Source organism: Chrysemys picta, chromosome 9 (genome assembly GCF_011386835.1).
Source record: "Chrysemys picta bellii isolate R12L10 chromosome 9, ASM1138683v2, whole genome shotgun sequence".
NCBI lineage: Eukaryota > Metazoa > Chordata > Testudines > Emydidae > Chrysemys > Chrysemys picta.
The window spans coordinates 75592688-75607255 of record NC_088799.1 but is presented as its reverse complement, the minus strand read 5'-3'; the positions used below and the strand labels follow the sequence as shown (position 1 = coordinate 75607255).

At 39.1% G+C, this 14568-nt stretch overlaps 1 protein-coding gene across 1 annotated transcript; it reads right to left on the bottom strand.

Moving 5' to 3' along the window:
* Window positions 1–11: 11 nt before the first annotated feature.
* Window positions 12–13695, bottom strand: SATL1 (spermidine/spermine N1-acetyl transferase like 1). Its single transcript, XM_065556811.1, has 6 exons — window positions 13630–13695; window positions 8903–9014; window positions 3486–3566; window positions 2542–2643; window positions 1571–1611; window positions 12–182 (listed from the first exon to the last, which is right to left on the bottom strand). Exons 1-6 carry the CDS (start codon window positions 13693–13695, stop codon window positions 12–14), a joined length of 573 nt encoding a protein of 190 aa, XP_065412883.1.
* Window positions 13696–14568: the final 873 nt, after the last annotated feature.

The following is a 14568-nucleotide window of genomic DNA, read 5'->3' as shown; positions in this document are numbered from 1 at the left end:
GGGAACTTCCTTCATTCTCCAGATGCCATTCTGAGAAGATTCTCTTTGTCAAATCTGAAGAGATGCCAGCCCTCTTCAGTGGAAAGGTCTAAAGCTCCACGTCTCACATAGTACTCTATAGATGGCTTGTTCCAAATGACTACAAGGAAATGCATGCAGCTACAGTTTGTTTTGATTGCTATCTGTTGAAAAGTAAACATTCTGTATTACTTGCAAGGCATTATTTTGGAATGCCTTCTCCAATACTAGTTCAGATATTCATCTACAAATAGAGCAATCTCCAGTGGTACCATTTCAAAAGGCCACTGCACATACAGCAGATGCCAGAGCAGTTCATGTTCTCTAACAAGCTAGTCCCTTTTTGCACATGGTATCGTGATGGACTCAAGAAAATAGCAACAGTTTGTGCCAAAATTCTCCGCAGAGATGCCTTACCCTCTTTTGTCATCATGAGATTCACAGGATGAACAAGCGAGTTACCTGCTAGATTAGATCACTCTTAGTTAAACTGAGGGGGGGGGGAAAGGCAGTGTAACTAGTCTATGGCCAAATTTCTGGAAACTCTGCAATACACTAGTATATGGGCTTCGCAGAGGGATTCTCAGGTGGCCAGGGATGGTGACTCCAAGGGTATATCTACATGACCGCTTGGAGCAAGCCTCCCAGCCTGGGTAGACATGCTTGTGCTAGTGGGGCTTGTGCTAGTGTGCCAAAAATAGCGGTGTGGATGTTGAAGCACTGGTGAAGGCTCAGGCTAATCACTGGTGTTGCAACATCCACACAGCTATTTTTAGCACACTAGTGCAAGCCCCACTAGCACAAGCACATCTACCCAGGCTGGGAGGCTTGCTCCTAGTTACAGTGTAGGGACATATTCCAACATAAGCCTTGGAGCGTATCCACATCTATTATTGCAATAGGAAGGCTGCAGCTGCTCTGCTGATTTCTACAGGGGTGCTTAGTTTACCCATTAAACTCTGCCTAGTCTGCTCATTAGACACATATCTAAGACCCCTCGTTCTGCAGAACAGATCATTGGAACACAATAAATGGAGACGCCTTGAAGGGTTCTTGTACTCCAGCATAATCACACAAGCTCTGTTGACTACTGAGATATTTTTACACACTGAGCAGGAGGTAAGATTTTCCCCCTAATTATTTGAAAGTATGAAGGTCAGAAGAATTACTTAGTGTGTTTCTAAAGAGGTACAACAGGGTATATAACAATATGAAATTGAGCATAGGGAAACTTAAGCAAAATATCAGAAGGATTCTCCTAACTGAACTGTGAGAGTATTAAGTTAAGGGAAAATCTCCCTGTAGAAGATGTAGAAGTCCCACTGCTTTAAGAGTCCATTTACAGAGTCCAGAACAGACTTGCATTGGCAGGAAAAGAAATCTATATGAAAACAAGTCTACATGTTTGTTACATTAATTCATCATATATAGTAAGCATACTGTACAGAGAATTTATGAATCAAAATCTTACACTGTCATAGTTTAGAAAATGAGGGAAATGACCATTAAAATTATGCAGTGTTTGTAAATCTTTGTTTTAAATGATACATACCTGGCTTAATGTCTTTAAGATTTCCGAGCCAATGCCCAAGCCTATTGAATAGTGCAAACATTAAAAATATCAGTACACACACACAGTTTCATAGCAAGATGTATTTTTATGAAATTGTAGTTGCACATTTAAAATATTTAACGGGAAATTCAAATGAATGTAACTTTTATATAGAAAATAAAATTACTTTTCTAATAATGTCATTGGAAGTGAGAATATACATTTTGTATCATTATATATTTAATTTATATAATATAAATATATTGAACTAAGTTATGTGTGTTTTGACTGGATCATAAGGAAATGTTGATTTACAGTGAAGTAGTACTACTTTTAAACTATTGCATAAAATATATTTTCATTTGAGATTACTTGTACTATTATGAACTTTTGGAATTTGTTTAAATTTGTTGATTATTTTTTTTATTTGTGAGTAATTGTGATATATTTTAGCACCTTCATAAGTACTTAAAATAAAGGGTTAGCATGGGAAATTTTTTAAAAAGTTAATTATTTTATATTTTGTGTCAATATCACTTCTATTGCAGGTCAAGCTCTTGATCCTTTTATTAAATCAAATTTAAAGGCATTAAAAGTTACTTTTAAACATGATTAGAAATTAAAATATACCTATTTCACTGACATTAGAAAACAATATTAGCTTCACCTTTAAAGTTTCAAAATTCTGCAACATAATTTCTTGGAAGAGTTCTCAAAATCATGCACAGAATGTATTAATAATAGTGTTCAAGTATATTATGTTTCAGAAGAGAAAGTCCTCTAATGGTTGGAAACACATTCATGCTTTGTTCCCTTATAAAACTTGCAGGATATTTACTCAGTATTGCCTAGAAGTATGGAAAGAGAAAGCTGGAAGCTAATTCATACTGAAAGAGTAAACGAATAATTATTTGTTGTTTTTATCAAGAGTGAGGCTTGTTAACAAGCTTGTTTGTTTGTTTGTTTATTACCTCTATATGGTTCCATGACATAGAAGTCTTCCAGGTAAAGTAACTTGCCAATCCAAGGGTCATATGTAAAGTAATACATAGCATAGCCTACAATGCAACTACCTGAAAAGAACATACAAAGTGAAATAACTGACTAGCTTATGTAAAGTATAATATCAATATGATTATTTATAGCTATCCTTCAACCTTTTAAGGAAACTTTTGATATAAACACAGGTAGAGCTCAGTGAAAATTCCTGTGTACTGAATCATCTTAAAATGCAGCAAATATAGATTTCAGACCAAACAAGCACCACAAAGCCAATATTTGTTTTAGTAATATCGAAAGACATGCACTCCAAACTGCAGGGTTTTTTTTAAAGTCTTGGGTATTTTTCACGCAGAAGACACTTGTAAAATCTTCGCTATTAGGAAGAAAACCTCAGATACTTGCTGATACTAAGGTGTAATCAAGAAGGCAGAATGTATTATCAAAAGCATTAAAATTATCTGGAGGTACTGGGCAAAGGGGTTCTGCATAAGGAACTGGTTTCAGATTACATTTATTTGCCTTACTAACAATAGTCTAATCTCTATTACCATTTGATCATATCCACAGAATTAGTCCCACTAACTGGCACGCCTGTCAATCTCTAAAGAACGACAAAGTGGAATGTGCATTATGGATGAACATCACATCACCAGTGTGTCTCAACAGTGACTGTCAGATAGAGAAGATAATTCAGTCTCTGTTCATTCATCCATTGATGGCAGTGAACTTTTTATTAAAATATCTAAAAGAAAAATCCATGAAGTTCCCTTGCTGTGGTCAGCTAATGGGTCCATATTGGAGCTTCAGACAACCTCAGCCTTCTCAGTCTTGTTATCCCTTATGTCATTCTTTGTGTAATCAGGGATTGCTAGAGGTAATCAATAGATAAATATTTGAAACATGTTTAGCTTACTTCCTGTTTGTCCCTCCTTTGGCACCTCTGCTATTAGACAGTGGTAGAAAGGATGTTCTCCAAAGCCATCTTCAAGCAAGTCTAAAATTAAAATTAAAACCTTTGAATTAATGGCAGGCTTACTGCATTTAAAAAAAAGTAAATAAAAATATTTGTAAAGTAGCTTTCCATTTGAGGGAGTACTTGCAAATAGTAATTGATGGTTGTACAATTACAGTCCATCAGCCTTTTCCAGAAGAATGCATGGAGTGTTCAAAAGGGGTAGATTGGAATAAGAGGAAAAAGAAATAGGTATGGTAGGGTGAGAATAAAAGCTATTTAGGAGCATGAGTCAAGATATCAATGCACTAGATTGTATTTGCAATAATCTTTAATAAAACATAAAGCTAAAGAAAAATTAAAGGTTGTGAAATGGAAAATGTTCAAACATCAATATTTGGGGGGATAGTACTAAAATGTGTCTGCTCTTGAACTATCAAAACATACACATGAGAAACCATCATTTACAGCTGAACTGGCCCCTCCACGAGGCCTGATCCAAAACCTATTGAAGGCAATAGGATTCTTTGTGTTGATTTCAGTGGGCTTTGGATCAGGCCCACGATGAGCAGTTCCAACTCTGCTGCAATAGTGCTTCAAAGAAACATTCAGGGGTCATGATTTTGGGTAGTTTGTTTAGAGCAGTAAAGTGTTAAATATAAAAACTCAATTTTTACACTTCACTTTTGATCTGGAACTGGAGCTTTAAGTAGTTTGATTATTTCACCTAATGTTTCAGTTAGCAACTAAGTTGGAAGAAATTTTCCTAAACCAGTGATAACAATGTTGAGGGGACTGATCCTGCAATCCTTGCTCACATGAGTATTCCTGCTGATTTCAGTACAACTCCTCACATGAGTAAAGACTACAAGATCAGGACCCTAGTTTGCTGTCCTCTCCTTTAATCAAAGCCAGAAATAACTAGGCCGAGGCAGATGAAGAAATGCCATTTGTGTCACAACATAAAACTTAAATTTCTGTGTTTAAAAAGTTAGCATTCAATTTTTATTTACAGTTCTCTCAGAGTACAAATTCAGTAGAGAACCTGACAGGAAACCAAGCCAATTGCAAAAAGAAAAGTATGTGAAAGGGATAAAATACTTATACAGCACTTTTAAGAATCTTGCAGCTGAAGATCTCGCAGCTTTTAAATGAGGTAAGTGTTTTTCTCCATTAAGATGAGGAGACAAACTGTGTGATTCTAAAGCGATGGACATAAAGAGGAAGGGTAGTGTAGATACCAGTCTAATAGGTGATACTGGCGGTAGAATGTCTGTGCCTAATCGAGTAAAGAATGTGAGAGAAGCCAAACAGCAAAAATTAAGATTTTTGTACACTAATGCGAGGAGCCTAGGTAACAAAATGTAGGAACTAGAGCTATTGGTGCAGGAAGTGAAACCAGATATTATAGGGATAACAGAAACCTGCTGGAATAGTAGTCACGACTGGAGTACAGGTATTGAAGGGTATGTGCTGTTTAGGAAAGATAGAAATAAAGGCGAAGGTGGTGGAGTAGCATTGTATATCAATGATGAGGTAGACTGTAAAGAAATAAGAAATGATGGAATGGATAAGACAGAGTCTGGGTAAAAATCACATTGGGGAAGAAAGCTACTAGAGTCTCCCCTGGGATAGTGTTTGGGGTGTGCTATAGACCGCTGGGATCCGATTTGGATATGGATAGAGACCTCTTTAATGTTTTTAATGAAGTAAATACTAATAGGAATTGTGTGATCATGGGAGACTTTAACTTCCCAGATATAGACTGGAGGACAAGTGCTAATAGTAATAATAGGGCTCAGATTTTCCTGGATGCGATAATTGATGGATTCCTTCACCAAGTAGTTGCTGAACCAACAATAGGGGATACCTTTTTAGATTTGGTTTTGATGAGTAGTGAGGACTTCATAGAAGAAATGGTTGTAGGGGACAACCTTGGTTCGAGCGATCATGAGTTAATTCAGTTCAAACTAAATGGAAGGATAAACAAAAATAGATCTGTGACTAGGGTTTTTGATTTCAAAAGGGCTAACTTTAAAAAATTAAGGAATTAGGGAAGTGGATTGAACTGAAGAACTTGTGGATCTAAAGGCAAAGGAGGCCTGGATTTACTTCAAGTCAAGGTTGGAAAAACTATCAGAAGCCTGCATCCCAAGAAAGGGGAAAAAATTCATAGGCAGGAGTTGTAGACCAAGCTGGATAAGCAAGCATCTCAGAGAGGTGATTAAGAAAAAGCAGAAAGTCTACAAGGACTGGAAGATGGGAGGGATCAGCAAGGAAAGCTACCTTATTGAGGTCAGAACATGTAGGGATAAAGAGAGAAAGGCCAAAAGCCATGTAGAATTGGACCTTGCAAAGGGAATTAAAACCAATAGTAAAAGGTTCTATAGCCATATAAATAAGAAGAAAACAAAGAAAGAAGAGGTGGGACCGCTAAACACTGAGGATGGAGTGGAGGTTAAGGATAATTTAGGCATGGCCCAATATCTAAACAAATACTTTGCCTCAGTCTTTAATGAGGAGCTTAGGGATAATGGTAGGATGACAAATGGGAATGAGGATATGGAGGTAGATATTCCCACATCTGAGGTAGAAGCTAAACTCGAACAGCTTAATGGGACTAAATCGGGGGGCCCAGATAATCTTCATCCAAGACTATTAAAGGAACTGGCACATGAAATTGCAAGCCCATTAACAAGAATTTTTAATGAATCTGTAAACTCAGAGGTTGTACCGTACGACTGTAGAATTGCTAACATAGTTCCTAGTTTTAAGAAAGGGAAAAAAAGTGATCCAGGTAACTACAGGCCTGTTAGTTTGACATCTGTAGTATGCAAGGTTTTGGAAAAAGTTTTGAAGGAGAAAGTAGTTAAGGACATTGAGGTAAATGGTAATTGGGACAAAATACAACATGGTTTTACAAAAGGTAGATCATGCCAGACCAACCTGATCTCCTTCTTTGAGAAGGTAACAGATTTTTTTAGACAGAGGAAACACAGTGAATCTAATTTACCTCGATTTCAATAAGGCATTTGATACAGTTCCACATGGGGAATTATTAGCTAAACTGGAAAAAGATGGGGATCAATATAAAAATTGAAAGGTGGATAAGGAACTGGTTAAAGGGGAGACTACAACGGGTCATACTGAAAGGTGAAGTGTCAGGCTGGAAGGAGGTTACTAGTGGAGTTCCTCAGGGATCGGATTTGGGACCAATCTTATTCAATCTTTTTATTACTGACCTTGGCACAAAAAGTGGGAATGTGCTAATAAAGTTTGCAGATGACAGGAAACTGGGAGGTATTGCCAATACAGAGAGGGACCGGGATATCCTACAAGAAGATCTGAATGACCTTGTAAACTGGAGTAATAGTAATAGGATGAAATTTAATAGTGAAAAGTGCAAGGTCATGCATTTAGGGATTAATAACAAGAATTTTTGTTATAAGCTGGGAACGCATCAGTTGGAAGTAACAGAGGAGGAGAAGGACCTCGGAGTATTGGTTGATCACAGGACGACTGAGCCGCCAACGTGATATGGCTGTGAAAAAAGCTAATGCGGTCTTGGGATGCATCAGGTGAGGTATTTCCAGTAGAGATAAGGAGGTGTTAGTACCGTTATACCAGGCACTGGTGAGACCTCATCTGGAATATTGTGTGCGGTTCTGGTCTCCCATGTTTAAGAAGGATGAATTCAAACTGGAACAGGTACAGAGAAGGGCTACTAGGATGATCTGAGGAATGGAAAACCTGTCTTATGAAAGGAGACTCAAAGAGCTTGGCTTGTTTAGCCTAACCAAAAGAAGGCTGAGGGGAGATATGGTTGCTCTCTATAAATATATCAGAGGGATAAATACCAGGGAGGGAGAGGAATTATTTAAGCTCAGTACCAATGAGGACACAAGAACAAACTGGCCATCAGGAAGTTTAGACTTGAAATTAGACCAGGGTTTCTAACCATCAGAGGAGTGAAGTTCTGGAATGGCCTTTCAAGAGGAGCAGTGGAGGCAAAAGACATATCTGGCATAAAGACTAAGCGTGATAAGTTTATGGAGGGGATGGTATGATGGGATAGCCTAATTTTGGCAATTAATTGATCTTTGACTATTAGCAGTAAATATGCCTAATGGCCTGTGATGGGACGCTAGATAGGGTGGGATCTGAGTTACTACAGAGAATTCTTTCATGGGTGTCTGGCTGGTGAGTCTTGCCCACATGCTCAGGGTTTAGCTGATCGCCATATTTGGGGTAGGGAAGGAATTTTCCTCCAGGGCAGATTGGCAGAGCCCTGGAGATTTTTCACCTTCCTCTGCAGCGTGGGGCACGGGTTACTTGCTGGAGGATTCTCTGCACCTTGAAGTCTTTAAACCACAAGTTGAGGACTTCAATAGCTCAGACATAGGTCAGGGAGTGGGTGGGTGAGATTCTGTGGCCTGCGTTGTGCAGGAGGTCAGACTAGAAGATCATAATGGTCCCTTCTGACCTTAAAGTCTACGAGTCTATGTCTACAGTAGAGAGCTTACAGTGGCACAGCTGTACCGATGCAGCTGCACTGCTGTAAGATTTCTTGTGTAGCTGCTCTATGCCGACGGGAGAGAGCTCTCCCGTTGACCTAATTAAATCACTCCCAATGAGTGGCGGTAACTATGTCAGCGGGAGAAACTCTCCTGGTGACGTAGCACACTCAGGCTTATGTCAGTGTAACTTATGTCACTCAAATGGGGTGGAATATTCACACCCCTGTGTGACATAAGTTTTGCCAATGTAGGCACTAGTGTAGACATAGCCTAAGTGTAACTGCAAGTAGCAGTAAGCCATTGGCAGAGTTGGGAATAGAACTCATTTTTTTTTGTCTGTCCTACTATAACACATTGCCTCTAACAGCAATATTCATCATAATCTTTCAAAAATATACAGTACATAGTTCTTTTATATACAGTCGAACTTCAGAGTTACGAACACCTCAGGAATGGAGGTTGTTCATAACTCTGAACAAAACATTATGGTTGTTCTTTTGAAAGTTCACAACTGACTATTGACTTACTACAGCTTTTAAACTTTACTATGCAGAAGAAAAAAATGTATCTGAATCTTAATTTAAATGAAACAAGCACAGAAACAGTTTCCTTACCTTGACAAATCTTTTTTTTAAACTTTCCCTTTATATTTTTTTTAATAGTTTATGTTTAACACTGTACTGCTGGGGGGGTTTTGTGGAGTTTTTTTTTTTCTCTGCTGCTGCCTGATTCTGTACTTCTAGTTCCAAATGAGGTGTGTGATTGACTGGTCAGTTTGTAACTCTAGTGTTCGTAACTCTGATGTTCTACTGTATAATGTATAGGTTTCCATAGGTGTTTTTATTTAGCGTGTAATCTTACCTTTTTCTGTTAATTTTACTGCATTTGGCATATTTTCATATGCAGCTAGTTCCTGTCGGATGAACAAATTGGAATTTGAGGTTTCATCAATAGTTGCAGTCTTTACAGAATACTATGCAAAATATTAAGGTTTATGCTAAACTTTGATCTTGATGCAAAATGCTACCTTAGGCCCCAATCCTGCAGTGAGCTCTGCAAGTGAGGTAGGCAGAAACTGTTGCTCTATATCTGCTACATTCTAGTTCACTATGGAAACTGGAAAAAAACTGCAGCATATGTGTTATTGTATAAACTGAGCACAATCTGACCATAATAATACTTTTACACTTACATAGCACCTTTTTATCAGAATAGTAAAGCACTTTTTTATCATTAAAGGCTGTCAGCTTGAAATCTAGTCAACTTTAAAAAGAGAAGTAGTTTCATAGACTATCCCATTCCAAATCCCCCTTCCAATTTTTGTGATTTTACAATTCCATTTTTATTTTTTTGTTAAACAAAATCTCCCTTGTTTGAAAAACATAAAAAAACAGGAGAACTACATATAAGAAATAGTGATACTGACTATACACTACCTGGAAAAATAGAGAAAATATTTTTCTTTAGTCAGTTTTATAGTAACTTTAGGTGTCGCTTGTACGGCATGTAGGTGTTAAAAATGTCAAGTGTGACTTTTTTTAACTAATGATGCTTCACAACACTTGTGAGACAGGTGAATGGAAGCAGAGAGTAGTTGTTACACCCAAGACTTCCACGGTCTTGAAGTAAGGGTACGTCTTCACTTACCGGAGGGTCCGGCGGCAGGCAATCAATGTTCTGGGATCGATCCCGGAAGTGCTCGCCGTCGACGCCGGTACTCCAGCTTGCCGAGAGGAGTACGCGACATCGACGGGGGAGCCTTCCTGCCGCGTCTGGACCCGCGGTAAGTTCGGACTAAGGTACTTCGAATTCAGCTACGTTATTAACGTAGCTGAATTTGCGTACCTTAGTCCGAAGTGGGGGCTTAGTGGGGACCAGGCCTTAGTTGGGTAGTAAAGCTAGAAACAGAATATGGGAGTTTCGATTTCCATTAATCTTCTCCAACCGCTAGTGATACTTTTTGTTTGTTATTAGAAAGAACATCCCTAAGTATTTTGTGAAGGATGTAGCATGCTGTCTTGTCACATCAGCAGAACTCTATCAATGATGATGGAAAAATTGCTGCTGTTAAGGCTGGCTCAGTATTTTCCAGAAAACTGCTGCCATATTAGTGAAAATTAACTCCAAAAGATTGCAGTATTTTAGCTACCCCTGCAGAAGACCTGAATTTCAGAACTGATTAGAAAACTCTCCTCTTGGACCATTGAGGAATGAACCCTTTGTAAAGGTGGTGAAGATTTTATCTGTGGGAAGGACTGCTGTATCACTTGCACTGACTTCATACTTCTGAATACTGTTCCAACAGGTGTAGGAGCATATTAGCTTAGCCTACAATTATCTGGGCTTATTTTTTGCATAGAGGAATGTTATATCATTCCTTTGCTTGTTAACCTTACTAGCCCTTCATTGTTTTGTGGGTCCATGATGTAATACCCTCCCTGACTTGTAGGTGAGATGCAGTCAAAAACTAGAGAGCGAAGACCGGAAATAAAAAAATTAAAATGGTAACTGGAGGATCCCAGTTTGGGAACAAGATCAGTTTTTTTTTTTCTAGATGTAAGTCTTAGACACATCACCTCTAGAGAAGAGGATGTCTTTAAAGGCCTGATAGGGAGAGATAAATATGAATAGTAAGGGCCAGATTGTGCCTGTAAGCCACTGGCCACATTGTGGGGATTGTACTTGGGCTATTGTGCAGTGTTTGTCACTGTGAGAATTCTACCTAACTCCTGCTGTGGCTCAGGGGTAGTGCACACTGAAGTTGAAGTTACTCCGGTCTTTGAAATGGGATAGTATAAGCTTTTGCACCCATAATGGGTCATCTCAACTGGCAGGAAGGGACAGGGACATGGTTGTGTCCACACCTCAGCTCTTCCCACAGTGGCCAATTCTATCCACGATAACTGTGACTAGCCCTTCCAGAGGGGCACAAAGAGGGTGGGGATATTGCAGGCTCTCACTGCTTAATGCACCAGTCAGGACCTGCCACAATCTTAAAGTAAAACTCACCACTCCGTGCCCAAAGCCAGAGTATTAGTACTACTAATTATTTATCAGCAAAAATGTGTTAGGAACTTTACAGATGAGGAAGAAGACACAGTCTTTCCCAAATAGTTTCCAATCTAGTGAGAAAATGTGCAACTAAAGGATAGGAAATGGTATGAAACAAGAAGAAAAATGGTTATGTTTGAAGCTAACCATGACTCTTGTTAGTGCCCCTTTTGCCATTTCTCTTTTCCTTTTTTTTTTTTTTTTTAATGTTTCTGTCATAAGAACACCATAGCTTTCGTGTTGAAAGGACTTTTAAAGAGGTCTGTGAAGAGGGTGCAGGCATTTCTGACCAGATATGGGAGGTAATTGCAGGTGTCATGGAGTAAGGCATAGAGAAAGAAATGAAGGGCAGTTTGTTGTGCAGGATAGGTAGAAATAACCATGTCCAGGAGTGATCAAAAAGAAAGGGGAACAGAGAAGTAGGTAGGAGAACCTATTTTTTGTGGGCATTGGGTATTTTATTTGAGAAATGTTTTTATGGCATTGGTAAACCTGAATAGATTTTTATTTAAATATATATATAGAGAGAGAATATCTTAGGAAGGGCAATTTAAAAAAAATCAAACTCAATTAAATTGAGTACATTGTGCAGTCTTGAAGAGAAGATCAATGCAGAAGGTGAGTACACAAGCTTTTTAGGGGGAGCTAGGTGTGGGATTGAGGACATGGAATCTATCATCACCTCCAGCACATGGGCAAGACTCCGAGCTGCAGTGCAATCTGTTGGCGATTGGTAATTGGTCCTATCTACTGGTCCACATAAGCGTGGCTCCAAGAGGCACGCCCAAAGCCCAGGCTGCTTCTCTATTCTGGTATGTTTAGAGTTGTCATGGAGCCCATCTGCATGGTATACAGGGGATAGAGAGGGACTCCTTTGAGTCACTTTGCCTTCACACACAGGGTTAACATGGGACATTGACAGCACAGAGGGGCTGGTATAGGCCATCCTTGAAGAAGTGAATTCCATCCTAAGGGCTTTATCCAGTCTGCATTTTAAAATGCCGAGTGATGAGGTTTCTATTACTTTCCTTGGGAGACTAACAACTAATGAATCTCACATATGTAACCTTTGATTTATGTGTTCCTAATTAGTAAGTTTAAAAATAAGGAATAAAATCAAACTGAATTCTTTAAGGTTCAAGCCTCCAGGGTGGTTACAGAAAATATAATTTAGCGGCGGACTGTGAATGACACAATGAGTGATAAAATTAAAAACTTTATTTAATATAAAATAGTTAAGCAAACGGGCATTACATTATGAGTATAAATGCATTGCAGGGTTATATTCTAAAGTGAAATGATGCATTTAGGGTGATTAGTCCCTAAACGAGGCATAATCCTTTCTGTAACCTTGATGGAGGATGGGCACCTCTAATATAAAATTAGTGTGCTGTCAACATAATAATGGGGCTTAATTAATTAACATTAAATCCACCTTTTACCCTATCTGTATTTCCGCTACTATAATTAAGTATTTTCTACTTTCTCATTTGCTAGTTAACATGAAGCATCGTTTTAATTAATATCTGTGTAAATACCATACCCATAACTAACTATATAGATCGCGTTGTTCAAAATATTAACATTTTATCTAAAATACTTGTAAAAAACAGTTGGAACCAAAATACGTTTACAACATGACCTAGGTTTATGCCATAACTTATCTCCAGCTTGCTTTTCTAAATTGTCTCATTTTACTTCACTCGTATTTTACCAGGCCTTGTCCAACTATCATCAAGTGTATTTTTAGGAAATAGATTTTTGGGCCAACTTACATTTCAACAAATTTCTATATAAACTTAAGCAAACATCATCTATAGCCTACATGTCAGGGAAAACTGAATTTCTTCCCATTCTTTATTCATAATTGATTAGAATATTTGTACAGTGCCAACAGTGTGCTAGGTGTTTAGAGACAAGGCCCCTATACAGTGTAAAGATATAGCATACTAATCACTATAAGGGGCCGGATGTAATGAAAAGCAGTGTGAGTGAGTGGTGAAGTTTAGCACGGGGCTGTATGTCTTGGTAGCTCCATGATTATAGTTTGATTTTTTTTTTTTCCCCCTGGTCTTGTTACCAGGTCACTTATCTTGTAGGGAGGTTTATGGTCTTTTGAAAGAAATGAAAGGAGCTGAAGGCAAAGAGGATTAAAGCGTGGCAGACCACGACCAGAAGGGAGCAGCGTGGAGGAAGGATGGGAAATAGGACTGAGAGAAAGACATGAAGGGGGCAGGTGGTCATGTGCTTTGGATGGAGTTAAAAGGGAAAATGGATTGGAGGAACAAAAAGACAGGGTCTCAGAGAGGTTAGGCAAGAGTTATGTCTACACCTCATACGTCTACTTCTAACTGTCTGAGACATCTATCTAATTTGTCTTAGTACCATTATCCACCAGCACATTAACAGTAGTAGCTAATAAAGATGCTCACTGGGGTTTATGCCTAGCACAGAAAATAGTAGTAAGCTTTAAAAAGGAAACTTGGAAAGACACTGACTGAGGGAAAGATGCCTGCACACTTCACTGTCCCTCTTACTTTGATGAGGCGCAGGATTTCAGGACAGTCCTGGGGCTCTGCCGGGCGGATTCGGAAACAGCTCATGGCGCCAGCGCCAAGGCCAGACCTGTGGAAAGCAGGAGGCAGAGGACTGATTACTTCCCAGGAAGGAGATGGAGCACTGCTGGGCTGCCGTTTGGGAGATATTCCTCCTCATTCACCATTTCAAAAAGCACTTTGGGGCAGGGAAGAAACAAAAATGTTTCTTCCTCCTCCTCTTTCTTTCCTTCACTAAAGTGGTAATTTAGCCTCCACTCCTTGCCTCTGCCTTAGTTACATCCTACCCCTACTTATCCTTGTGACCTACTACTTTCTTTTAAACCAGCAGCCCCTGAGCAGATGGGTAGTCACAATGGAAATCAGCATCACAATACTCACATTTCCCCAGCCTCAGGTTCATGGCATAGCAGGCTGTTGGGATCACTGAAATCAATCATTGAGACTGGAAAAAGAAAGACAGAGGGGAGCTAAACACAGTTGATTTATGGGGAGCAATTGCTTTCCATTGTACCAGCTCTATGTTCTCTGCCCAGAAGGGGATACCGGAGGGCTGTCCCCAGTGTTCTCTCCTATAATTTCTTTGGGTAGGGGATGGACTCTGTCACAAAGATAAGTGAATTGGGAGACATGCCAGTATGTTGGGAGCATTAGGCATGACAGGGAGAGCAGTGGAAGTCTTGGGTGTGCAAGATGATTCAGGGCTCGGAGAGGAGAATATGTATGGAAAGGGAGAGTATGGCTGGTCAGGAGGCGTGGGAGGAAATGGACAATAAGGGCAGTCCAGCAATTGTCTTTCCTCACTGCAGCCTGATCAGGCAATTAGCTTTTCTCGGCCTTAAAGTTCTCTGCTTGTTTTCCTCTCTTTTCTATTTCATACCAAGTATAAATCTTTCCATGTGTCTCTGTGCACTTTTTAGC

Coding starts and splice junctions, on each gene's coding strand:
- SATL1 (XM_065556811.1), bottom strand. CDS start 13,695: ATGAGCTGTTTCCGAATCCGCCCGGCAGAGCCCCAGGACTGTCCTGAA. Junction 2,644..3,485: donor AAAGGAGGGACAAACAGGAA/GTAAGCTAAACA, acceptor TGTTCTTTTCAG/GTAGTTGCATTGTAGGCTAT. Junction 1,612..2,541: donor TGTCATGGAACCATATAGAG/GTAATAAACAAA, acceptor ACTATTCAATAG/GCTTGGGCATTGGCTCGGAA.